General features: G+C 45.9%; 1 protein-coding gene across 1 annotated transcript in view; it reads left to right on the top strand.

Moving 5' to 3' along the window:
• The window catches only part of LOC133349576 (complement C3-like), a 320,240-nt gene continuing 293,199 nt past the window's right edge, over window positions 1-27,041 (top strand). The window contains 2 exon segments of the mRNA XM_061563146.1: window positions 1-79; window positions 7,718-7,901. Of these exon segments, the coding sequence (XP_061419130.1) occupies window positions 9-79; window positions 7,718-7,901 (255 nt within the window). The 5' untranslated portion in view covers window positions 1-8.

Here is a 27,041-nt window from a genome sequence, read left to right as displayed (position 1 = left end):
TGCAAACCATGGCTACCCATGCACTGGGTTTACTGCTGTTGCTGATGTATGTGGGAACAAGTGTGACCCAAGACCCTATGTAAGTAATACTGCACGTGTGCAATGTGTGTTATATTAAGCACGACATAGGTGATATGGCCCAGCAATGTCGAATCAAACCCCTGTCACAGAGGTTCCTGGTTAGACCAGCCTGATTAATACTGCAGTGTGAATTAACCTTAAGAAAAATGCACGTATCGGCTTCACTCACATTGAACGTTAATATTCCATTGACATTACAATATTCGAAGTGAGTCGGCCACTGTGCTTTTATTATCGTCTACATTTGCCAAATTCGAAAAATGTCACTGCAAATTACACAGTTAGCATTTGGCATGAAGTATACATTATTATGTCCTACTGGCAGACTAATGCCCGATTGCAGGCCAGGTGCTGAGTCATCGTATGCACTGAAGTGCACTTTCGAATTTTTGAGACGTTATGTAAGTCTCTTATTGTGTATAAAACGTAGAGACGCTCCTGCATGAAGACCACCCTATTAAAACACATTAGTATCATCGATAATCCACCTGATCAAATGGATCCAGATTTTTTAGAAGGCTAGGAGGCTGAGCTAACGACATATTGTTTATGTGCAAAGACAATACATGCATCCACATATACAATATACACAGTGTAATACACAACTCTTTTAAAGCGTTTAGCATTTGGGCCAACGTATTATTACGTTTATCCAGGATACCCTCAGTGAGTGTCAAGATATTTTTTTCAGGAGGGTCCTGCCAATTTTTTGCACTAGGGTGTGATGTTGCTGCTGTGTGAAATCACATGTGAGTAATCTGCAGGTAAATTGTTTGCACGAGAATTTCGGCAGCCCATGGCCTTCCTTATTCTGGCTCCTGCGGAGAGCTTCTCAGTGCTTCACGCCTCGCCTGTCGCCCCCACTGATGCCCCCCTGCCAATGTGTGCAAATATTGTGTCGGGTGTGTCGGGAGAAATACCTACAGGATGGTCTCAGGGGCCGTCCATAAATGACGTCACACGATTTTTGACGATTTTTGACCCCCCTCTCGTCACACGGCGTCACAAAAAGTCAGACCCCCCCCTCAAATGTGACGTCACAAAGCTCTGCCCCCCCCCAATCATATTTCCATTATGAAAATAAAACATGCTTCAAATCGCTTTAAACTATTGTCATTGATGTTGTAGGAGTGTTGTTATAACAATTAGTGTTGTTATAACAATTCTATATTTATTTAAAGTTGCGCATTTTTATGTGACAACACATTTTTCAACCCCCACCCCTCTCTCGTCACACATCGTCACAAATGTCTGACTTTTAAAAGTGTTATATGTTGCTTAAGTTGTTGATTCGGTTTGTGTTTCTCTTATAGGCGATGGTGTAGTCCAGAAGGTGGTAATACTTGGATCTGGGGTGCATCAATGTAAAATAGTGCTTCTCCTTTGGGTATAAATGCGTGTTTGTGATTGACAGTTCGTGTTGGGTGCATAATTTAAGCAGTAGGCCTCCATTTGCATTGCTATTACCTTTACTGAATGTGCCAAGAATGGTTTTGTACTTTGAGAAGTTGCCACCAACTCACGCATTTAAGTTACCAAGTATGAGCAGTCTGAGTGATTGGGGTACAGAGCCCATGACACAATTTAGCATGCAGTAGAATTATTCTAGATTGAGTAGAATTATTCTTTGCTCTAATGTTATTTTGTCATCGTTGGCGCATACACACTTATCAGTGTTAGAGAGCGCTCTTTAGAGGGAGATGGGTAGTGAGATGACTTTATCCGCTACTAGCAGAAGTACCCGGCGTTGCCCGGGTGAAAAATATATTTCTTAATAACCTTACATATATACACAGATGGGCTGCTACCCCTGCCCCCCCCCCCCCAGCCACGATCTCCTCGGCCGCTGTGCAGTAATATGTACGGCCTATAGTGTGGTGGGGTGTCGAGGCCTAGTAGCGTGCAGAGTCTCCGGCCTCGCCTAAATTGCCCACCCGGCTGAGGCTGGGTACCGGGGCCGTTACCCCCCCCCCCCCCTCGCGCTACAATAATACTGTGTAATCGCTATAATTTTATTATCTACCGAGCCTATAATAGTAATTGCACACATTGGGGTGGCGGGGGAGTGAAGAGGACGTGAAACTTTGATGAATTTACCTCAGAGTCGCGTGGTGGGTGTCGAGGCCTAGTACCGTGCAGAGCCTCCGGCCTCGCCTAAATTGCCCACCCGGCTGAGGCTGGGTACGGGTGCCGTCCCCCCCCCCCCCCCCCGCGCTACAATAATACTGTCTAATCGCTATAATTTTATAATCTACCGACCCTATAATAGTAATTGCACACATTGTGGTGGGGGGGGGAGTGAAGAGGACGTTAAACTTTGATGAATTTACCTCAGAGTCGCGTGTTAATGCGTGCGCATATTTTTAATGGGAATTAAAAATGGCGTCCACCCCGCGGCGAATGCGTCGCTACCCGTTGCCAGGGGCAACCGCCGTGGAAAAGCAAACGGACCAATCGTGTCTCGCAAATCCCTCACATTTCGTCCAATGAAACTGCGTATGGTCCGGCGACACACAGACACACACACAGACAGACAGACAGATTTGCGATTTTATATATATAGATGTCGTTGCTAATGGCAAAAGCCACACCAGCATCTCTTCTTTCCCCAGGTGTCTTCCTACTCCAGAATGATGAGCTTGAAAAATCATTTCTTGTAGAACTGCTTTTAGTGTTTGTTTTGTTGTCCTTTTTCCACACCTCCGATTAGTGCAGTTGATGACATACGTTCAACATACAACATACATCAACAACAACAACCGCCATTCGCCACTAAGTGGGGGTGACGTAACCACGACGCTTGTGCCAGGCTATGTGCACCTTGAGGCCACGTGACGTGTCGAATGCCCGTTGCAGTGGCAGGAGGTCACGGGGCAGACCCAGGTGCCACGGGTCGACTGACTGAGATGACTGGCTGATGCACCACCTGTGCTCCCTACTGTGCCAACTTGCTGTGCTTTAGCCACCCGGCGCTCCGCTCATTGTTGTGAGCATCGCTCCTCCGCCCTCCGTTGTTGTTGGAGGGCGACTGCCTCCAACTGCCCAACAGCGTCTTTCACGAGCCTCCTCCACAGAGGCTGATCTTGACACCGCTGGTACCAGTCATCGGCAAGTCCATTCAGCTCCACATCCTCCTGTACCACATCACTGCATCTCTTCTCATGCCCGTGCCGCGCCCGTTTAGTCCCCTCTATCCGGCAGAACAAAAGTTGTTTAGGCATGCGGTGACTGGGCATGCGGGCTACATGACCCAGCCAACGCAGCCTTGCCTGCCGGAGGAGCTCACCGATGAGACTTTGCCCAAATCTTTCAAGGATTTGTGAACTCCTCACACAATCCAGCTTCAGGATGGATCGCAGGCAGGCCAGCCTAAATGTTTCCAATCGGTGAAGATGCTCCATTAGGGGGGTCCACGTTTCGCAAGCATAGAAAAGGGAGGGAATGACCGTGGCTAAGAAGACGTGAAGCTTCGTGCGAAGCGACAGACTAGGTAGCTTCCATACAGTGTTATGCAACCGATGAAAAGATAATGCCGCCCGACTGATTCTGAGTGAGACCTCTGCTGTCAAACCGGAGCTGGTCATGAGCACACTGCCCAGGTATGGGACACTTTCCACTCTCTCCACAACTGCCCCATCACCGATTGGGAGTTGTGGGGGTGGGTTTCCCAATAGTACAAAATACTCAGGCAGATGCTTAGTTTTGGTGGGGCTGATGGTAAGGCCCCACATCTTAGTGGCACGCTCCAGTTTCAGCAGCAGTGCCTCCAACTCCTCCTCTGAGTGAGCGGCAATTACCAGATCATCTGCATACATAACGTGGTTGACCAATAGGGAGCCATTCTTTGACCGCACCCGGGCATCGATCAGCCTCCCATTGTATCTGTACCAGATGGAAATTCCTCTGGTACAGCCATCAAAGGCTTCATGAACTACGTTGTCGAAAAATATGTTAAATAATGTTGGAGCCATGGCACATCCCTGACACACCCCAAGGTGAACAGTGAATAGCTCCGACTCCCAGCCACGTAGTTTTACCCAGGCCCGCTCACTATCATGAAAGTTCTTAATGATTGTGAGAAGAGGGTCAGGGACTCCGAAAGCACGAGGAACAACCCAGAGCCCAGGCCTACTGATGGTATCATAGGCCTTGACCAGGTCATTAAAGCAGAGATGTAGGTCTTGCTTGAATTCCCTACACCTCTGCTGTAGCAAACGGACAGAAAATAATGCATCGGTGCAGGACCGCCCTTTCCTGAAACCACATTAGGGATCCACAGGACCTATCCTGGCACACTGAGGAGTGAGATGCCCCTGTAGTTGTTACAGTCTGTGCGGTCCCCCTTCTTAAAGAGAGGGACCACAAGGGCATCCTTCCAATCCTGCGGAACCCGTCCATTGGTCCAGACTGTTGTTATGATGTCATGTAGGGCAGTTTGTGCACAAACGCCACCCTCCCTCAGCATTTTGCTTGGGAGATCATCTCTGCCCGGTGCCTTTCTTGGTCTCAGACTTTGGATCGCCTTCAATACTTCCTCAACAGATGGCACCTCAGCCAGCCCCTCACAGGGGGTGACTTCTTCCAATATTTGAGGCCCCGCAGCCTCAGCAGGGTCATCCCCACTTTGTTCCACGATGTCTTCCTTGTCGAGGAATTTCCCCTCCCCCAGGACTTCACAAAAATGCTCAGCAAATCTGCAAAGCTGTTCCTGGGGGTCTGAGATTGGATCACCGTTTTTTCTCCTAATGATGGTAATAAGTGTGGCGCTGCAGGTTACTTTTTTGATGGAGTTAAATAGAGATTTGTAATCGCAGGCCATCTCCTCAGCAACACGCGACCACCACCCATCCTTGCAGCACCTCACGGCTCTTCGAACCTTCGAGCGAAGGCTGCGATAAGCCTCCTCATTCTCTGACGTGGGATGCTGTAGACGATTAGAGTGGGCCTGTCGCTTTTTCTTAGCCAGATTGAACACCTCCTCTATCAGCCAGGGTCTCTGGGGAGGTCTGGACCGCGTACCCAAAGCAGCCATTGCAGCTGCATGAGCCACAGTCCTAAACCTCACCCATTTACCCTCGAAATCTAGAGGAGTGGGGGACGATGCCCCCAGCTGCAAGCGATGATTAAATTCTCGCTTGCAACTTTCATCAGCTAGCTGAGACCAGGGCACCTTAGGTTTGAATGGGGTCCTGGGTGTATACCCACCACCGGAGTGGAAGAATGACAGGCGCATCTTACAGATGACAAGTCGATGGTCAGAGGACAGATCAGCTCCACGGTAGGTCCTGGTGTCAAGGACATGGGCTCGCATCCGCTGTTCCATCACTATGTAGTCCAGCAGATGTTCTTGCTTGGACCCGGCATGCATCCATGATGTTGTGTGGATATGCCAATGCTGTTGGTAATTATAACCCCATGGGCTGCAACAAAATCTAGCAGCCTCCTACCGTTGTTATTAAGCTGATCTGGCCCATGCCTTCCAATCACTCCAGACTAGGTGCCAGCATCATTACCGACTCGGGCATTGAAGTCACCAAACAAGATGACTCTATCCTGAGGGGCCACTTTAGCTAGCACCTGTGACAGGAGGTCATAGAAGGCATCTGACTCATTGGCCTTGCCTGCATCTCTCCACGGATGTTCGTCTTCGGTGGGGGCATAAGTAACCACCACCACCACTCCTCGCCTCCGGTTGATGGGAAGGCGAGCCCAAAGCATTCTGGGGTTTACAGCTTCCCACACCTCACCGCCACGCTCCCACACCCCCTTCATTATTTGTTCAGAAGAAGAGCCACTCCCTGTTGTTTGGCAGTTTCCTGCCCCGAGTAGAGGACTATCCACCCTTCATGGATGGCAGGAGCCAGAGCCGGTCCACTGGACCTCCTGAATACCACAGAGATCCAGGCGGTACAGTTCCAGCTCCCGACAGAAGAGTGGCAGCCTCTTCTCCGCAGTGAGCGTTCAAACATTCCACGTGGCCATTCGTAGTTGCTTTTTGTTGTTTCTAAAGGAGCCCCGAGGGTAAAGATTCAATCTCCTGGCTCCGCCAAATGGGGTTTGGCCAGGAGACGTCATAGACGCCTGTCCCCCCCGGGGCCTCCGGCACAAGCTTGTTAATTACATTTTTAATTCTTGGTTTAGTGGTAATTAATTGAAGGTGGAGGGGTTACTAGCCCCTTGCACCCATCCAGAGCCCCCATTTGGCCACTGTGGTGGTTACAAACGCCATGAGGGGAAAGGCCAATCAGAATTGGCCCTCCCCCCACAGCACTGTCCATGACAGTGTTACCCGTCCGGTACCACGAGGAGGTAAGGGGTTGTTTTGCTGCACTACTGTGTAGCAACAGTACCGAGTGATGAGTGGGACTGTATGCGTGGTGCCTCTCTATGGCACCAGAGTTAACATGTCACGGAATGGCTCACTAGGGGGCAGGGCCAGGGTGTCACTGAGGTCGGGTAAGGACATGATATCCGGCGTGAACCCGAGAGGGCACGTGACCGGACGAGGGGGCAAGGGGGGTGTGAGGGTCACGTGATGTGGAACCAGGGCTCCCATGAAGGAACTGGGGGCGTGGCCAAGGGCGGAGCCGGCCACGCCGGAGCGGTTATAAGCCAAGTCCCGAGAGGGATCTGGGCTGTTCAACTCTAAGGATGAAGCCGCCATCTACGATCCTCGGTCTCCGGTCTTTGCTCGTGGACCAGGCAGCCGGTTAGCTGTCCTGGTCCGACTATATAGACCCCCTTGAGTGTTAGTTAGTTAGAAGGGGTGGTCACCACCCTATGTAGTTATCCTGTTAACGTTAAGAGTTACCTGTTGTGTTAGTTAATAAAAACGTGTTGCCACCAAGTTCAAGTTTGCGCCTCAATTGAACCCACTACACATACATAGGAGAGAATAGCTGTCCTTTTTTCAGGTCGATCAGAAGCAAACCTGCCAAGTAGTAGCCGGATATTCTAAAGTAGCCATTTTCATCTTTATGTTTCTTACCGCATGTTTGAACGCCCATTGGCTGCAACTTGCCAACCAGATTTTAAAACGAGCGAGCTTTCCTTATCGCACTTTTCCTGAATAGAGTTGCCTACATGCCTAGACTGCTGGCTTAAACACTTGCTTACACATTGCATCACACTCTTGCTGACACACCCCTACTGGATATGTGTGAAAAAAAGCTCATCGGATTCCTCCAGCCTAACTAAGATTATGATTCTAATTACAGGTGGATAATACTATCATCCAAATTCAACAGAGAAAGGTTGCGGAGTCGGGAATCGAGGAGCAAGATTTAACACTCTACCACTAAAATATGTATACAGGAAATATGTTTATATATATTTACCAGGTAAAGCCCACTGAGCTATATAAACATATAGACAATATATATTTATATTTATTTACAAAGTAAAGCCCCCAATGAGCTATTAAGTCTTAATCAGAAGCGATCTGGCTATAAATGAAGACGTGGCTTACATGGAAATTAATAGCAGCTAAAAACTTTAAGCGCATTTTTCTAAATGTGGAGAGAAAAACCGGAGGAGCCGGAGACAATTTCACATGACCACGGGGAGAACATGCAAACTACAAATATATAATGAATATGGATATGTTGTTGCTTTCCCTTCTCGTATTTGCATCCAGGGTTCTCCTCTCAGTCCCGAGTGTGATTCTCGCTGGGAGCAACGTCAATGTGCTTGTGGACACACGCGGTCTCACTGAAGATGCAAGAGTAGTGATCAGGGTGGAAGAGTTCTTGACTAAACATCTACTTGCCACCCAAACAATCCCTCTGACTCAGCTGGACCCAGCCATCGCCACTCTGAAGGTAACGCAATTGCTTTCAAAGCAACAATAACTATCATTAATGACGTCAAACCCAAACTCAGGATCATATTATAAACCACTATAGACTGCACTCCGTCAAAGGAGGAAAAGCAAAACTACACAAACTTTCTCTCCTGAAGCCCTCTCATTACTAGCAGGCTTCAACATTGGCATTCAGCTCCTGAACATCTTGCCAAGTGCAAGAACAGAATAGTTTGTCAATTTATAAAAAAATGTCCAGAAAATCTGTGTGAATCAACTTTAAGAAACAAGGGAAGCAAACAAAAAGCATGAGGAGGGGCGGGGGTGCATGGGGGGCCGCACAGGTTTGGGGTGAGGGGGTCCGTGTCGACGGGTTTTTTATGAGGGGTATTTGATGCCATAATACACTCCACACCCTCCCCCACTAGTGGTGGGTCAGTTGATGTACATGCAGGGCAACAACTACAATTTCACATTCAGATGGTCAAGCCAGATAACCAAGTCAGGAATAGTGGAGTGTATCGCTGTGATGTCTGTTTTGTATTTGTTTATCGGGCAATGTCATTGTTATATGTTGTATTATCTCTTGTGGATGACCACAGTAGCACACTGGAGAGTTTGTAATGTTTCATTTGTACATCAGGTATCTGCATCTGCCATGGTTTGTGCGGATGTGGTTTAGGGAGGACCATGAACATTGTGGAAGATTATTCTTCTTCGTGTCTTCTGTCCAACCTATTTAGTCTTTGCCTAATATTTTGCACAGACCACCACTTCTGATGTTGGCATTGCCAAATTTTGAGGAGTGCTGTGTCGCTCTGCATCCCAATTTTTCAGGTGGAAGGCACAGATTTGGGTTTTACTCAGGTTGGGTTTGAGATGATTATTTAGGTTGTACCTTGACATCTCCACTGCCCTCTCCAAGATCTCTGTGTTCTCAAAATTCCTCTGCTGTGTGGTGATACAGAAGTAGTCAGCATAGATGAACAGCTGATATTCAGCAGGAAGTGGCTGATCATAGATATTGAATGAAAGTGGGGCGAGCACACTGCCTTGTGGTAAGCCATTATTTTGAGAACGGCATCTACTTTTTGCCCGTTTAGCTCCATGTGGATGCGTCTGTTCTCTAGGAGGCTATGAATGGTCTGGCTAAGGTCTAAGTAGCCAGTTATGAGGTACAGTTTGTGGATCAAAATGCCATGTTGAACAGTGTCATATGCAGCCGGTGATCATCTTCTGTTGGTAACAATCTTCGATGTGCTGTGTGAAGTTTAGTAATTGGCCTCCTGCACAGGATCGGCCAGGTCTGAAGCCTGCTTGGTCTTGAGTTTGAGATCTACCAGGGGTGAAATTTGTTGTAGGATAAGACGTTCGTAGAGTTTGTAAGTGATGCAAAGGAGGGAGATTGGTCTGTAGTTTTTTGGTGATTAAAGGTTTTCCCTGGTTTGGGCAGAGCTATGACTCTTGCCTTCCTCCATACTGATGGTATCTGTTTACTCGTTATACATGTGTAGTCACTTAACTCGGAGACAGTAAGACTTGGAGGCACTTATTTTATTTTACGAGCACCATCGGGATGATACACACCCGGCGTGGGTACACACTATTACTGTTGCTAGCCTATACACAACACTAACCATCTAACACTGATGGCTCTGAATCGTGAAAAGTGGACCACCCTTCAGCAAGCTTACAGCAAAATGGCGGCCGTGTACGATCCGCCTTCTAACACGCGTAGGAAATTCCTTCAGCGGAGGCGAGGGGAGGCCGAGATGCCTCTTGTCTACCACAGCGCGCTGTTAGAGCTGTGACACGCAGCGTACCCAGCGATGGACCGGACGGCACTAGACTTTCTCGTCATGGAAAGGATGTTGGGGCTGGTGCACGAAATGGGTGTTGTCTTGCCGGTCATTGACGAGGACATACAGACGTCCCATTGGGCCGCCAGGTGCCTGCAGACCCACAAGAATTTGCACCGGTGGTCTGTGATGGTGGCATGGATGGGAGAGCCCGGGTAAGAGTGCAGCTTGGCCGACTGGTTGCCTCGATGCGTTGCGGTGCCGCCGGTCTCCAACCCCGACAAACCCGGATTTTTCGCTGCCATTTATTCTGGACATGGACTCCACCAACACAGGTTGCGTATAGCAGTCGCATCCTGTCCACCGCTGAACAGCGGTACTGTGGCACCTGCAGATAACTTTTGGCCATAGCGTACTTCCGAAAGAACTAAGAGTATGAATCCTTGCAGTCACAAAAGCTTCAAATCTAGAATTCATACAACAGTAAAGACCTTATCTTTATGGCAGGGATGTTTTTGTTCGCACGGATCATGCAGCCCTTCAGTAATCTCTGCGAGTGGACCAACCTTCCGGCCAGCTCTCACACAGGCTGGAAATACTTCAGGAGTACTCGTTTTGAGTTATATATCGTCAAGGGGTGTGACATTGTAATGCGGATGCGTTGTCCTGCTTGCCCCTGGTGGAACGTTGTGTGTGTTCGTCGGTTGCGGGCCGCTGTAAACCGCCTGTGGTGGGGTCACCGAACGTCGTGGCGGCACTCGGTGAGGGGGAACCCACCAAGGTGGTCGCGCTGGAGGACAGCACTTTGAACTTCACGTACACCGAGTGGAGGCGGCTACAGTTGGAGGATGGGTCCCTGATGGCCTTGCGGCATCGAGCTGAGTTACAGCACAAAGGGTGTGCTCCCACGGGAGGTCCGCAAGTTGTCCTTCATGAAGGACTCTTGATGAGGTGGAACGAGGCGCTGTACCGTCACTGTATTGTGGTTCCCACCGCCCTGCGGGGCAGGTTGAGTCAACTCATTACACATGTAGCAGCCCTTGCAAGCTGTTCTCCCCCTCCCCCCTCATTCTGCCCCTTGCTCGATTGGGCCCTGTAGATTGCGGGAGGGGAGGTGTCTAAGGGACAGGAGGCGAGAAGCCCAGGTTGAGAGTAACAGGAGGGAGGAGGAACCCACGGGGGACCTATTTCTACTATGCACGTCACTTTTATCATTTGTACAGCGATTTTACTTAGTTTTTTATTATTATTTGTTTATATATTTTAAAATATTGTTGCTGCTGACTTGAGAGGGAGAGAGAGACGGGCATGGCGCACCATGGCGTAGCGGTGCGGGTGGCTGTGAGGTCGCCTCAGGCGTAGAGCAGGTTTGCGCGGCTGTGCGGACTACCACGTTCGTGCCTCAAATTTAATGTTAACAGGGTGGAACTTGAGGCAGGCGGCTCCACCATTTCAACCTGTGCTGTTGGTGCCTGTGGGCGATGCGGTGCGCTCGGAGAGTGTGATGCTGGGCTGCGGGAGTGCAAGAGGCGCGTATAGGAGATGCAGCCTGATTACGTGAAGCCTGACCTCGCCTAAAAAAAGCGCACGAGGTTCATCTTCTGTAGTGTTGGAGAGAAGAGTCTGCTGAGCCCAGAGCAGCTGATAAATAATGGACGGGAATAAAGTGACGCGAGTCATTCTTGGGAGAAATCATGTTTTCAAATATTTTGGAGACAGAGAAAAATATGGGAACAGGAGCAAATTTAAAACATCTTCATGGTACAGTATAATGGAGGTGTGCGCACATGAGCCATGCATCAGACCATAACTTTGAAATTATTTTTCAACGTTTGTCAAATCGTTCAGGTCAGATAGTTATTTTATACTCATGATAATGTAGGCTCTAGGTAAAGTGGTTAACTTGTTACTGTGTTTTTCAGATTTCAACAGGTGTGATTTAGGTGATATCCGTGAATGTTAATTTCAAAGGTATAATACTGGCTCATTGTTTGTGCTCATATTTTACATTTCAGTTTATAGGCAGAGATAGTCAAAGGAGAAACGTTTCTTACATGTCGTTTCAGATTATTTAGATAGATACAGATTCCTGCAGAGAGAGAGAGAGCCCTGGAGAAATACCATTCACTGATTGCTTCAGAGTCCTTCAGGCAGAGAGTCCTGGATCTGTGTTTTTAGGTAGGTTAAGTATTACAGGCAGAGTGGTACTTAGGCCACTCCCAGCCATCGCAGTGTCTGGGTGGTGGTTCATGCCCTGCATCTGTCGTGTACTGGGAGGTTCATTAACAGCGTTTGCTATAGAAATGCAACTTGAATATGCTTTTTCGGGATTGCAGGTGCTGGAATTATTACATTTCTCCATCTTCTATAAGTAAGTACCATACCTTGTTATTGTTAGCTTTTTTCCACATTGGCCATTTGATCCCTTTACCCTCTATTTTAAGGGATGGGTCACCCCAGAGAGGAGACAATCTGTGGAGGAAGGAGGAGATCGAGACCTGCTTGTCTCTGCCAACTCCTAAGGTGGCAGTTGCATTCCACAATGGTTTAAAGCCCCATATTCTAACTTTAGTAGAAGCTAGAATAATACCCATGAGGGCCTAGGGGCTGACAGAGCTTTCTTCACATTCCTTTCATATCCCCCTCCTCTCCGAGTTCATCCATTTAATATTGAGGAGGGCAATTGATCGGTGGTATTTAAGAAAGTTGGGAAGGGCCAAGCTTCAACTCCTTCCTCGCTAGTGTAAGTAAGTATTAATCAATTCTCACCATCTTGTAGTTTCAAATAAATGACGCAATATGCAAATGAGGAGTTTTTAAAGATTTAGGAATGTGGGTAGGGACAGTCCGAAGATGATAAATACGTTTTGGAAGGATAATTTATGCCAGGTGGGCACAGTTAGAAATGAATAGAAAGATGTCCTTCAGAGCAGAAAGCGACATCACGGTTTCTTGAAGCACGGTTGGAACTTCCTCTAGAAAAGAGTGGGAGACAAAGAGGTTATTATGACCCCTAGGTGTTTGATTTGAGTCGGGCCCCACCTGAATGGCGAGAGTCCCTCAATGGGTTTAGCCGAGATGGGGAAGAGAGGCATCAGTTCTGATTTACAATCTGAGGCTTCTTTGTATTTTGTGATAAAGGATAGGAGAGTGGGAATATAGGGCATAGGCTATATTAATGTCAATAGTACATCGTCTGCATGCAAATTGTTGTTATCGCTTGTCCCTTTACGTATACTCCAGCCACATTACAGTTGCTTCTAATACTTTCCGCAAGTGGTTCTATCACCAACGTAAACAAGATAAGCAAAAGGAGGCATGGTTGCCTGGTGCCCCTACCTAATGGAAAGGTTGGGGAGATCAGTTCGTTGGTTATCACTGTGCCAGAAGAATTTCCATAAAGGAGAATGCATTTTGATTTAAAGCTTTCATGACTGCAGGGATTCATATTCTTGGTTCTTTCGGTAAAGTCACGTAGAAGGGAAATAATAAAATATAAATATAAAACAATACAAATTATCACGACGTTTCGACTGCAACACAAGCAATCATCAGGTGTGAAATCCACAGCAAGAAATTTTGAAAAAAAGCATTTATTATTTCCCTTCTACGTGACTTTACCGAAAGAGCCAAGAATATGATAATGCATTTATTAATGAATGTGGAGGGGATGCAACATTTTCCATCACCCGAAAAAGAAAGGCCCACTCAACCCTGTCAAATGCTTTCTCTTCGTCCAATGTCAGGGCATAGGCAGTGAGCTTTTCCTTGGTGGAATCAGCCGGTCTCTGATGTTGTTCGCTGAGTCTCTGTTTCTAACAAAACCTATTTGTGTCTCTCCTATTAATGAGGGAAGGATTTTTTTTATGTCTGCTTGCTTAGATTTTTGTGAGCAGTTAATTGTCTAAATCCATTTGGGAAATTGGCCTGTAGTTTTCTCACTTGCTTGGGTCGGGTTCTGAATTCGTAAAGTACCTGGTTTTTATTTTTCGATTTAAAGCTTTCGTGACTGCAGGGATTCATCTTCTTGGTTCTTTCGGTAAAGTCACGTAGAAGGGAAATAATAAAAAAATAAAAGTAAAAATAATAAAAAAAATTCTCACGACGTTTCGGCCACAACACAAGCAGCCGTCCTCAGGTGAAGAACAGGTCTGTCGGAAAGACAGCGTCTGAATACCTGGTTTTTCCCTCGAGGGCCTCCCAGGCATTAATGGTTCCCAGTATGTGGGAAGTAATAGGGGCCCCGAACCGCCTTTTCAGAGCTGGACGGGGAATTGATTTGGGCGTGGAGCCTTACCAGATGGTTATGATGCCAATGCATAGTTCAACTCCTGCATAATAAAGGACCATTCCACCTTTCCTACCAGAGGGAAGGTCAGTCTAGGAAGGAAGATTTTGCGGAGGTAAGTGTTTATTTTTCACTTGTAAGGGAGTGTGACGTGTATAGGCCCTTATGAAAGCATTTAAAGTGGGCATTTATTTCCTTGACATTTGTGAAGGGGGCGACCCATTTCATTTTGGATGCAGGCTATGTCAGTGCAGTTCCATCTGAACTTAACCATTCACACTATGATCTTTCCTGTAAAAGGTGAGGAGTCATGGGAGGGACGTCTTTCATATATAGTCATGTGGTTTGGTCGTTAAGATCGTATCTATCTCCAATTTGGGAGAGTTGATTTCCCTCAATGTTTTGGGTTTGTGTAACCTTTGGATATTAAAGGAAGGAGCTGAGTTTCGTTTCCAGTGCGTGTTGTTTATCTTTAATATCCCTCAGTCTTCGAGCCTCTTTTTTAATTAATGAGACTCTCAAGAAGGCTTTAAGGGTATCCCATATGATCAGGATGGACATTGGGGATTGACTCATCATGAATTCTTAAATTTTTGTTGTTATCTCCTCCATGACCTACTTTTCAGCGAGTAGCCTCGTGTCCAGGGACCAAATGCTATGCATCACCTCTTCAGGATTAATAATTAACTTGGTGAGCACCGGGGCATGGTCAAACAGTTGTAAATTTAGTATTTACATTTTTGCTGATTTGCTATAGGAGGAGTTTGGAGACCAGAGAAAACATTTCTTCTGGAGAGTATCCTATATGCCTTGGAGATGTGGATGTAATGTCACTCTCAAGAATTTAGGGTTTTCTATATGGTGGCAAATATCAGTGGAAATATTTCAGAAGGAGGATTGCAGATTGGAAGTGACCAGTTAATGAAGACGAACGAGTTTAATTACATGTGTGCAATAGTGTTTACTAATGGATCACTAGAAGGAGAGATGTGAACAAGAACAAGGGCTGGATGGCTGAAATGGTGAGAGATGACATCCAATTTAGATACAGTGAGGGAAAAAAGGTATTTGATCTCCTGCTGATTTTGTACGTTTGCCCACTGACAAAGAAATGATCAGTCTATAATTTTAATAGTAGGTTTATTTGAACAGTGAGAGACAGAATAATAACAAGAAAATCCAGAAAAACGCATGTCAAAAATGTTATATATTGATTTGCATTTTAATGAGGGAAATACATATTTGACACCCTCTCAATCAGAAAGATTTCTGGCTCCCAGGTGTCTTTTATACAGGTAACGAGCTGAGATTAGGAGCACACTCTTAAAGGGAGCGCTCCTAATCTCAGCTTTGTTACCTGTATAAAAGACACCTGTTCACAGAAGCAATCAATCAGATTCCAAACTCTCCACCATGGCCAAGACCATAGAGCTCTCCAAGGATGTCAGGAACAGGATTGTAGACCTACACAAGGCTGGAATGGGCTACAAGACCATTGCCAAGCACCTTGGTGAGAAGGTGACAACAATTGGTGCGATTATTTGCAAATGGAAGAAACACAAAATAACTGTTAATCTCCCTCAGCCTGGGGCTCCATGCAAGATCTCACCTCGTGGAGTTGCAATGATCATAAGAACGGTGAGGAATCAGCCCAGAACTACACGGGAGGATCTTGTCAATGATCTCAAGGCAGCTGGGACCATAGTCACCAAGAAAACAGTTGGTAACACACTACGCCGTGAAGGACTGAAATCCTGCAGCGCCCACAAGGTCCCCCTGCTCAAGAAAGCACATATACATGCCCGTCTTAAGTTTGCCAATTAACATCTGGATGATTCAGAGGACAACTGGGTGAAAGTGTTGTGGTCAAATGGAGCTCTTTGGCATCAACTCAACTCGCCGTGTTTGGAGGAGAAGGAATGCTGCCTATGACCCCAAGAACACCATCCCCACCGTCAAACATGGAGGTGGAAACATTATGCTTTGGGGGTGTTTTTCTGCTAAGGGGACAGGACAACTTCACCGCATCAAAGGGACGATGGACTGGGCCATGTACCGTCAAATCTTGGGTGAGAACCTCCTTCCCTCAGCCAGGGCATTGAAAATGGGTCGTGGATGGGTATTCCAGCATGACAATGACCCAAAACACACGGCCAAGGCAACAAAGGAGTGGCTCAAGAAGAAGAAAATTAAGGTCCTGGAGTGGCCTAGCCAGTCTCCAGACCTTAATCCCATAGAAAATCTGTGGAGGGAGCTGAAGGTTCGAGTTGCCAAACGTCAGCCTCGAAACCTTAATGACTTGGAGAAGATCTGCAAAGAGGAGTGGGACAAAATCCCTCCTGAGATGTGTGCAAACCTGGTGGCCAACTACAAGAAACGTCTGACCTCTGTGATTGCCAACAAGGGTTTTGCCACCAAGTACTAAGTCATGTTTTGCAGAGGGGTCAAATACTCATTTCCCTCATTAAAATGCAAATCAATTTATAACATTTTTGACATGCTTTTTTCTGGATTTTTTTGTTATTCTGTCTCTCACTGTTCAAATAAACCTACCATTAAAATTATAGACTGATCATTTCTTTGTCAGTGGGCAAACGTACAAAATCAGCAGGGGATCAAATACTTTTTTCCCTCACTGTACACACACATGGAGTTACACTCACAAATCGACGTACACACATACAGCGACTCAAACACACACATACGTAGACTCTCACACACACATCGACCTAAGCACACATATGGACTCACACACACATACACATCGATGTACACACACACATCGACTGACACACATAGACACACACAGTGACTTACACACTCATATGGAGCCATGCACACACATCGACTAACACACACCCACATCGACTAACACACACAGCGACTGACACACACATGGACTGACATGCACACTTGGACTTACACACACACATCGACTAACACACACACATCGACTTACACACACACATGGACCTAAACACACACACATATGGACTCAAACACACACACATTGACTCACACATACACATCGACTTACACAGCAATCCCCGATGATGCCACAGCTAGAGCAATTTTCTCTGTCTGGCGAGCCTTAGCGAGGAGCAGTTTGAAAACAAAGTTCTTCCCAGTACTGGCAGGTGCATCAAGGAAAAAAATAGTCGATTTGTAGTCTCAATGTCTTCCAAGATTTTCGTGTAGGCTTCTATTTGTGCAACCATCAGCTTTGGTTAATTTTGCTAACTAAATTTAAGAAACTGTAAAGCATAATAGCATATTTAACGTAGGATCTCTTGAGCAAGGGCATGCAGGATGTCCCTGTAGGGCAGACATGTCCAAAGTCCGGCCCATGGGCCAATCACGGCCCGTGGTCAGATTTCATACGGCCCGCAGCTTCAGTCTTATAAAAAAATCATGAAACTTTAAAGATATAATTCCTCCTTTCACCACACGGTGGCAGCACCATTATAATGCTCTCTGGCTCTGCATCCGTGCCGCGAACCCTTCTCGAATCATTTCTGCCATGGCGACTGCAATTTTTTTTTAAAAAGTTGACAGTGAGGGCCGCCGCTTTCAGGAGCGATGGGAATTACAATACTTCTTCACTGAAAATCGAGGCAATTGTGTTTGTCTAATTTGTAACGAGACGGTTGCCTTGTTTAAGGATTTCAACGTAAAGAGACACTCCGAGACTAAACATGCTACAACATACGACAAGCTAACAGGGAGTGGCCGCTAAAAAAGTGAAGCAACGCCAAGCTGCTCTGGCATCGCAACAGCGATTCTTCACGCGGGCCTGTGAGTCAAAGGGAAACATCACCAAAGCCAGCTACGAAGTGGCCATGTTAATAGCTAAACATGGCAAACCTTTTACTGAAGGTGCGTTTATCAAAGACTGTGTCATGAAAATGTTGGGGAACATTTGCCCCGAGAAGAAACAAGAATTTATGAATGTTTGCCTGGCATGCAACACTGTGGCACGGAGAGTTGAGGACATATCGTCAGATATTCAGAGACAACTGGGGGACAGGGGAGTGGCTTTTGCCTATGTCTCATTAGCCTGAAATGAAAGCACCGATGCATCTGACACTGCACAACTACTTATTTTTTTAAGAGGAGTTGATGGCAACATGAACGTGACAGAGGAGCTGCTTGACCTCAAAAGTCTTAAAGGGGAAACCAGAGGAACATATTTATTCGTTTCTGTTTGTGAAGCTGTTGATTATATGAAACTACCATGGAGTAAAGTTTCTGGGATCGTTATCAATGGTGCGCCTGCCATGGCTGGTGAGCGAAGTGGAGTGTCCACACTGATCTGCAATAAAGTCAGCGAAGAAGCAGGTAACGCTATTCAACTTCACTGTATCATTCACCAGCAGGCTCTCTAAGCCAAACAACTCAAATTTGACGATGTTATGAAACCAGTGGCAAAGGCAATCAATTCTATTCGCTCTAAAGCTCTATCCCACCGACAGTTTCAGCAGTTCTTGCGTGACATCCAGGCTGAATACGGTGACGTAATATATCACAACAATGTGAGGTGGCTAAGTCGGGGGTCCGCACTGCAGCTATTTTTCTCTCTCAAAGAGGAAATTGGAAAATGTTTGGGTGAGAAGGGACAACCAATGGAAGAACTGTCCGATCCTGTATGGCTGTCAAATCGGGCTTTTTTGGTTGACATAACGAAGCATCTGAATGCGCTGAATGTTAATCTTCAAGTAAAAGATGCACTGGTGCGTAGCTATACGCTCACATCAAGGCCTTTGGAACAAAAATGCAACTTTTCCAATGACACTTGTCTGAAACAGAACCCTGCACCGCGCACTTCCCAGCTTTGAAAGAGGTCATTGACAGTTTCCCACAGGACAACATCGGTGCGCAAATGAAGAGTTATGCAACAGCTATCACATCTCTTTCTGTGGAATTTAACAAATGCTTTCGGGACTTTGCAGTTATTGAAAAGGACATGTTGCTTTTCTCTTCTCCCTTCTCCGTGGACTCTGATGATGCTCCTCCACAGCTGCAGCTGGAGCTCATTGAATTGCAGTGTGACGATGAGTGCCGCAGAAAAGACCAGCAGTGTTATCTTTTTGACTTTTAACGGCAGCTGGACAAAAGCAAGTTTCCAGAAATGCGGTCATTCGCTAAGAAAATGCTGAGCTTATTCGGCTCCACATATTTGTGTGAGCAAACATTCTCAGTCATGAACTTAAACAAGAACCGATGGAGGTCAAGGATGAGTGACTCCCACTTGCGTGACATTTTACACATCTCAACCACTGCCCTCCAAGCCAGACCTGGTCTTTTTACTGAAATCTAGATCTCAGTATCACCCTTCTTATTAGTGTCAGCAAGTTATCTGTTCCTTGATCAATCTGAAATTGAGTGTTTTGAACGGTAACATCTGTCACTATTAACAGTGACAAGCCTAAAGCACACTAATGCCCTTGGACTTATGGCACTTGTTTGATTAAACTCTTGAATAAGATTTGGTTATGACTATTGATGTTATGTACATGTAGATGTGACACAAACTATGGCTTTCTGAAAGATCTTGTAAAATACAAGGGCAAAATTCACTTGTTTTAAAGTTTAATGATAACAGACCACTTTGCATTACTTATAACTCCTGTTTAAAATGTTCATGAGGCAAAGATATTTAACTCATGGAAATTTAAGGTATTCTATACAGTTTGTTCAATGTTATCTGACTGAATGAAAGGCAGAATTGTGTTTTAGAGTTGTTCACGTCTGCCTGAGTGGCTTATATTTGGTTACATTGTCATTTGAAAAATAAAGGTAATTGTGACAATGATTTTTTTTTTATAAGTGTGTATTTTCACGTAACTTTTGTGGTTAAAAAAATATCTGAAGGAACTATTGGCCCCCGGGCATCTTCACTTTATCAAATTTGGCCCTCTTTGCAAAAAGTTTGGACACCCCTGCTGTAGGGTGTTGGTAGTCCCATAGACGTGAGGTATTTTCCACCAATGGAGTGCAGTTTGTCCTGAATGAGGATGATGGCCTGTTTGAGGCTGATGGCCTGTTTGAAGATGACATCAGAAAAGTTGACGTCGAGGTTTGGATTTTCTCATTGAGCTCCGTGGAGGATGTCCTCACTCATGCCCTCTTTGTATTTTTGCCAGAGTCCCATGGATTTAGATGGGCTGCAAACTTGAAGATTCATGCAGAAGTTGGAAAGGAGACTGACCAACAGAAGCTTCTGTCGTAGCTTTATGAAGATGGCAATCATGCGCAAGAATTGCACGAAGATTGCAAGCTTCCCTATATGTTTGACAGACAACTCCTTCCACTGTTTAGAGGTGCCCTTTGGCAACATGGAGAAGCATTGGGAGAAAGTAGCACTGCTGATTGTTGGGATGAACTGTGTAGACTCGTCCTAAGGCATCAGATTCACCGTCAGCAGCCCGTCGCTTCCATTTTTTAGCAGTCTATATGTAGTAGGAGGGAACTTAATGGTAGAGCAGGTTGGCAGCAAATGGGTCACTTGGGCACAAAACAAAGAACGCCAGGGCCTGTTGTTGGGTATTTCCTTTGGTGACGTAGATGTGTTGACCATTTCGGAGGTGATGTTCCAAATGGACGACTGTGGGGGAACGGTCATGGATGGGGAATCCAAGAATTCTGGAAATGGCCTCATTGTTCCTTGGAAAAAAAGTTTGAGCTCATGCACACTTTGCTCCTCTGTTCTGTAAGGCAAAGACAGCCATGTCAGAGCCTTTGTTGATGTATTGGCAAATATATTTGATGGCTTTTTTAGAATACTAGAATTTTACATTAAAGTGGGCCTGGAAGATTTTGCACAATAGAGGGCAGTCGGGAACGATCCACCAGTTGTGAACCTTAATTAGCGAGTTAGTGGCAGGTCTGAGCGTTGTTTGAAATCCACCATGCTCAGTATTTCTGTGATGATATAGAGGATAGCGTGATGGGGCAACTGAGTCTTTCAAGTAGTTCCGTGGATACCTCTTAGTACACCTGTGGTCTTGCATACATGGCGCATTTGGATAGAACTGGCCACATGGGCCATGGCCCATTTGGTTGCAGACCACATAGAAAAATGGCAGGGTCTTGATGGGGGTGAGGTAGCTCAGCACTGATAAATGTGTCAATGTGACTTTAATGAATTGTTTCCCTCATCCATAGCGAAATGTGAGCATGAGGAAGACAACGTTTTTGCCACCCAATGGTGTGCAGGTGACTGCTTGTCTATCCAAAGACGTTGCCTTCATTGGTCGTAATAAGCATCATGAGGTCATCAACTTTGAGTTTTAAGACCCTCGCTAAGATTTCATGTCTGTCTGGTGGCTTTTGGTTTGGATGAAGGTAAACCTGGATCTCCTTTCATTTGGGATTGCAAGTGAAGGTGATGAAGAGATGGGGCGTAGCATATTGGCTAATGTACGTCATGGCATCCTGAGACTCTCATGCATGTATCTTGGTGGAGCTGTGAAGGATGAAGGCAAAATAATTAATCTGCCCACATTGTGACCGTTTGCATCTCCTTTGGTATTGATGGCGTCCCAGAGATGAGCAAACTGTTCACACGCAGGCGGTTTTGATTCAGTTGAATGTAAAGAAGGCGCTCACTCTCAATGTTGGCATACGCATCGACATAGCAGAAAAACACCCCCAAAGCATAATGTTTCCACCTCCATGGTTGACGGTGGGGATGGTGTTCTTGTGGTCATAGGCAGCATTCCTCCTCCAAACACGGCGAGTTGAGTTGATGCCAAAGAGCTCCATTTTGGTCTCATCTGACCACAATACTTTCACCCAGTTGTCCTCTGAATCATTCAGATGTTCATTGGAAAACTTCAGACGGGCATGTATATGTACTTTCTTGAGCAGGGGGACCTTGCGGGCGCTGCAGGATTTCAGTCCTTCACGGCGTAGTGTGTTACCAACTGTTTTCTTGGTGACTATGGTCCCAGCTGCCTTGAGATCATTAACAAGATCCTCCCGTGTAGTTCTGGGCTGATTCCTCACTGTTCTCATGATCATTGCAACTCCACGAGATGAGATCTTGCATGGAGCCCCAGGCCGAGGGAGATTGACAGTTCTTTTGTGTTTCTTCCATCTGCGAATAATCGCACCAACTGTTGTCACCTTTTCACCAAGCTGCTTGGCGATGGTCTTGTAGCCCATTCCAGCCTTGTGTAAATCTACAATCTTGTCCCTGACATCCTCGGGGAGCTCTTTGGTCTTGGCCATGGTGGAGAGTTTGGAATCTGATTGATTGATTGCTGCTGTGAACAGGTGTCTTTTATACAGGTGTAATGCGGGCGTGGGCGACCTCCCGGATGTGACGTCACGGAGAGGTGGAGTTAGGTGACGTGGGAGCAAGGTTAGGGTTCTTAAGGGATGAAACCGGAAGGAGAGGGGGGAGAGTGAGAGACTGGACAAGGGTAAGGCCACGTTGGGCGAAGCCAGGAAGAGTGGCACCGTCGGCCAGCGGTGACCAGCTAAGGGAGCAGCCAGAGGAGCTGCGGGAGAAGACAGCAGTGGGGCTGCTAGAGAGAGAGCGATTGAGGAGCTGCGGTGAGCACAGCCGGCGAGGCTGTGTGTGTGAGACAGCAGCAAAGCTGCTAAGAACTACGGGAGCGACGGAGGAACAGCCGCGAGGCTGTCAGAGGCTACGAGAGCGACGAAAGGAGGAACTGCAGCGAGTGCAGCCAGTGGGGCTGCGTGAGGGTAACAGCGGCGAGGCTGCGAGAGGGTTACGAGAACGACGGAGATCAACAGCGGAGCTGTTGGCGTGACGAGGGTAACAGCAGTATCAGCGCAGTGCGGAAAGCCTCATAAAGGACAGCCGTGTGGGTTACGAGAAGGAACCGAATAAAGGACACCAAGCCAGACTTCGTGGTCGAGTCCTTTATTACACAGGTAACAAGCTGAAGTCTACAATCTTGTCCCTGACATCCTTGGGGAGCTCTTTGGTCTTGGCCATGGTGGAGAGTTTGGAATCTGATTGATTGATTGCTTCTGTGAACAGGTGTCTTTTATACAGGTAACAAGCTGAGATTAGGAGCACTCCCTTTAAGAGTGTGCTCCTAATCTCGGCTTGTTACCTGTATAAAAGACACCTGGGAGCCAGAAATCTTTCTGATTGAGAGGGGGTCAATTACTTATTTCCCTCATTAAAATGCAAATCAATTTTGTAACATTTCTGACATGCGTTTTTCTGGATTTTGTTGTTATTCTGTCTCTCACTGTTCAAATAAACCTACCATTAAAATGATAGACTGATCATTTCTTTGTCAGTGGGCAAACGTACAAAATCAGCAGGGGATCAAATACTTTTTCCCTCACTGTATATTTGGAGTGTCATAGTGCTGGCTGCTGGTGAAAAAGGGGAACTGTGGTCTCCGGCAGTATTGAAGTCAGCAGGCCATGATAGACACTAGAGCGGGACATGTAGGGGAAAGGTCACAGAATGGGGCCCGTCGGGAAGCCTCGGGAACTCGCTAGTAGGTTCCAGAGTGGAGGCGTGGCCAGGGCGGAGTGAGGCCACGCTGAGAGTATAAGAAGTGCCCCTGTGAGGGACCTCGTGGCTGTTGTTGGAGTGGGATCCCCGTCGTGCTGTTCAAGATTGTTACCATCATCGCTGTCTCGTCGCCATTGTCGCTGTCGTCTTCACTCGATATTGCGCTCCTAGATAGTTGTTGGCTGTCTCGGTTCAGCGCCGTCGGTGTTAGACGGTTCGTGTTATGTATAGGCTAGCACCCCATGTAGTGTTGTGTATTGGCGAGCGACTGTCGAGTATGAACCCACGTAGGGTGTGTATTATACCGATGGTGCTCGTTAAATAAAAGTTCTTATAATTCTTATCATATTCGAGTTGGTCAGTACATATTTTTAAATTGACTTTTTTTACCTTTCCTATTATTCGCGTTCTTCTCGTGATTTTGTATTATTTTTTGTTGTAACGTTATGACCTGCCTCGACTGGACAACTGTGAAAAAGATCTTTATAGCTTATTGGATTCCTCCAGTATAAATACATATTATGATTCTGAGACAGAGTGGTGGGCAGGGGAGAGGGAGAATATGCGTCTAAACTTCCTTCAATTCTCCAGGGGTAGGTAATAGACAAGAAATATAATCTTTAACATGTAGGCTTTCGTGGCCAATATCCATTATAGAGGTTTCTTGCCCCGACACTGAATTAATAAGGTTTGTCACGTAAGCAAAACATGTCAATTAGTTACTGGTTCAGCACACCGGTGTGTTGAAGAGTAAACCCACAACATTTACAATTCGAGTTCGACGTTGTGCCGGTAATTACAACAAGCCAACAGCCAGAATTGTGGAGAAATCCTGTTACGGTCTTAAATAGAGGGATAAATGTGATGTAATCATTTGTGATCCAATCAGCTGTGAAGACCAGAGTGGGGGTTAATGTATTCATATAAATTACAATAGATATCTATTCTTGGTTGGGTTATTCACAGTTAATCAACATACATAATTTACATTATGCATGTACATTATGCCGATGTTGGGTCCAAAAATAGCAAATATTGGCTGCTCAAAGTTAATCACCATCGACAAACGATGACCAGTTTTGTCATGCAATGAAACAGTGTATAACTTGATAACATACTTTGAAACCACACTAAGAATGTTGCTATCAGAACAGGAAAACATATGATAATTGTTTTTTACCCTTCTATCTGGCAACAAAACTGACACCTTTTTTACAAGGAGTCATGTTTGCATAGACCACAATACCTGCAGTCATAATGCAAACAAAAAACATAACTCTGATAATGTATGCACTGTCCTTAAAGTTGATTGGTCCACACCTGAGACAGCTTTCCTTAGAGCCTAGTCTCACATGGGTTGGACCAGATGACGTCAAAAGGCGCACAACTCAAAGACAATGCACCATCAGAGTATGAGAGCTCGGGGTAAGCATTCACACCATTGGATCCTCATTTGCCAGTAAAAAATATCATAATTGGTTTTTTACCCTTCTATCTGGCAACAAAACTCACACCTTTTTTACAAGGAGTCATGTTTGCATAGACCACAATACCTGCAGTCATAATGCAAACAAAAACATAACTCTGATAATGTATGCACTGTCCTTAAAGTTGACTGGTCCACACCTGAGACAGCTTTCCTTAGAGCCTAGTCTCACATGGGTTGGACCAGATGACGCCAAAAGGCGCACAACTCAAAGACAATGCACCATCAGAGTATGAGAGCTCGGGGTAAGCATTTACACCATTGGATCCTTATTTGCCAGTAAAAAATATGATAATTGGTTTTTTACCCTTCTATCTGGCAACAAAACTGACACCTTTTTTTTACAAGGAGTCATGTTTGCATAGACCACAATACCTGCAGTCATAATGCAAACAAAAACATAACTCTGATAATGTATGCACTGTCCTTGAAGTTGATTGGTCCACACTCGAGACAGCTTTCCTTAGAGCCTAGTCTCACATGGGTTGGACCAGATGATGCCAAAAGGAGCACAAGTCAAAGACAATGTGTTCTGCCTCACGGCAGGAGTTTTGCCTCACGGCAGATGGGGGGGGCATATGTTCACAGGAATTTCCTGTTTTTGATGCTGGTTTTGGTCACGTGACCAGGAAGTTGCGAATTAAGATTCCCGCTTAACCACACGGGCGTCGGCCATTACGCACATAATTCAAGATGGCGGCACACATCGCGTCCCAGTGAAGCGAGCCGCAGTTGTCCATCGTGGGACTTTGAGAAGCATTGTCTGTAAGCTTGTTTATGTTCTTATAATATTGGCAATGCTGTTGTAATGTTGGAATGACCGTTATAGTGATGTAAATGCCTTTATGGTGCTGTTAAGTTGTGTTAAATACGAGGCCTAGTTAGCAACGAAGCCTGCAACTTTCCTTATTGTGGATGTTACTTGTGATTTAGTAGGTCGAGTCAGACTTGTGCCCAGGTGGCTATGTTGCGATCCTGAGAGCAAGGATGACGAAGTATCTCATCCACAGTTTAGTGTTATGTGTAATTCCGTACATTTGGGGTGCAGTGTGATGAATACACGATGTGCCTTTATGCAACACAGCGGCTTGTGCTCTTGTGTAGTTGTTCAGTGGTAGTGTGGGGGCCTGGTCCATCCAGGGTCTATTGCTGGGAAACATGTTATCTGGGACAATGTTATGATGCTGTGGTGTTCATTGTGTTGGTGTTTCCGGGTTATAACAGATGCTGTATCTGTGTTTTGTCACCAGTTTTACCTCGTTAAACTCAATAAATGACGTTTGGAGTCGGACGTTCATCCTGGCTCCGAGGGTTTATTGAACGCGAGGTTAACTACTCAGTTAGCGGTGCAACGCAGTGCACAGCGAGGCCGAGACACAATGCACCATCAGAGTATGAGAGCTCGGGGTATGCATTTACACCATTGGAACCTCATTTGCCAGTAAAAAATATGATAATTGGTTTTTTACCCTTCTATCTGGCAACAAAACTGACACCTTTTTTTACAAGGAGTCATGTTTGCATAGACCACAATACCTGCAGTCATAATGCAAACAAAAAACATAACTCTGATAATTTATGCACTGTCCTTGAGGTTGATTGGTCCACACCCGAGACAGCTTTCCTTAGAGCCTAGTCTCACATGGGTTGGACCAGATGACGCCAAAAGGCGCACAACTCAAAGACAATGCACCATCAGAGTATGAGAGCTCGGGGTAAGCATTTACACCATTGGAACCTCATTTGCCAGTAAAAAATATGATAATTGTTTTTTTACCCTTCTATCTGGCAACAAAACTGACACCTTTTTTTTACAAGGAGTCATGTTTGCATAGACCACAATAGCTGCAGTCATAATGCAAACAAAAAGCATAACTCTGATAATGTATGCACTGTCCTTGAAGTTGATTGGTCCACACCTGAGACAGCTTTCCTTAGATGGTGCATTGTCTTTGAGTTGTGCGCCTTTTGGCGTCATCTGGTCCAACCCATGTGAGACTAGGCTCTAAGGAAAGCTGTCTCGGGTGTGGACCAATCAACTTCAAGGACAGTGCATAAATTATCAGAGTTATGTTTTTTGT

The sequence above is a fragment of the Lethenteron reissneri genome, chromosome 30 (genome assembly GCF_015708825.2).
Source record: "Lethenteron reissneri isolate LAM-NWPU_2019-01 chromosome 30, ASM1570882v1, whole genome shotgun sequence".
Taxonomy (NCBI): Eukaryota; Metazoa; Chordata; class Hyperoartia; order Petromyzontiformes; family Petromyzontidae; genus Lethenteron; species Lethenteron reissneri.
Note: the sequence above shows the minus strand (reverse complement) of the source record. Positions and strands in the feature narration are given on the sequence as shown.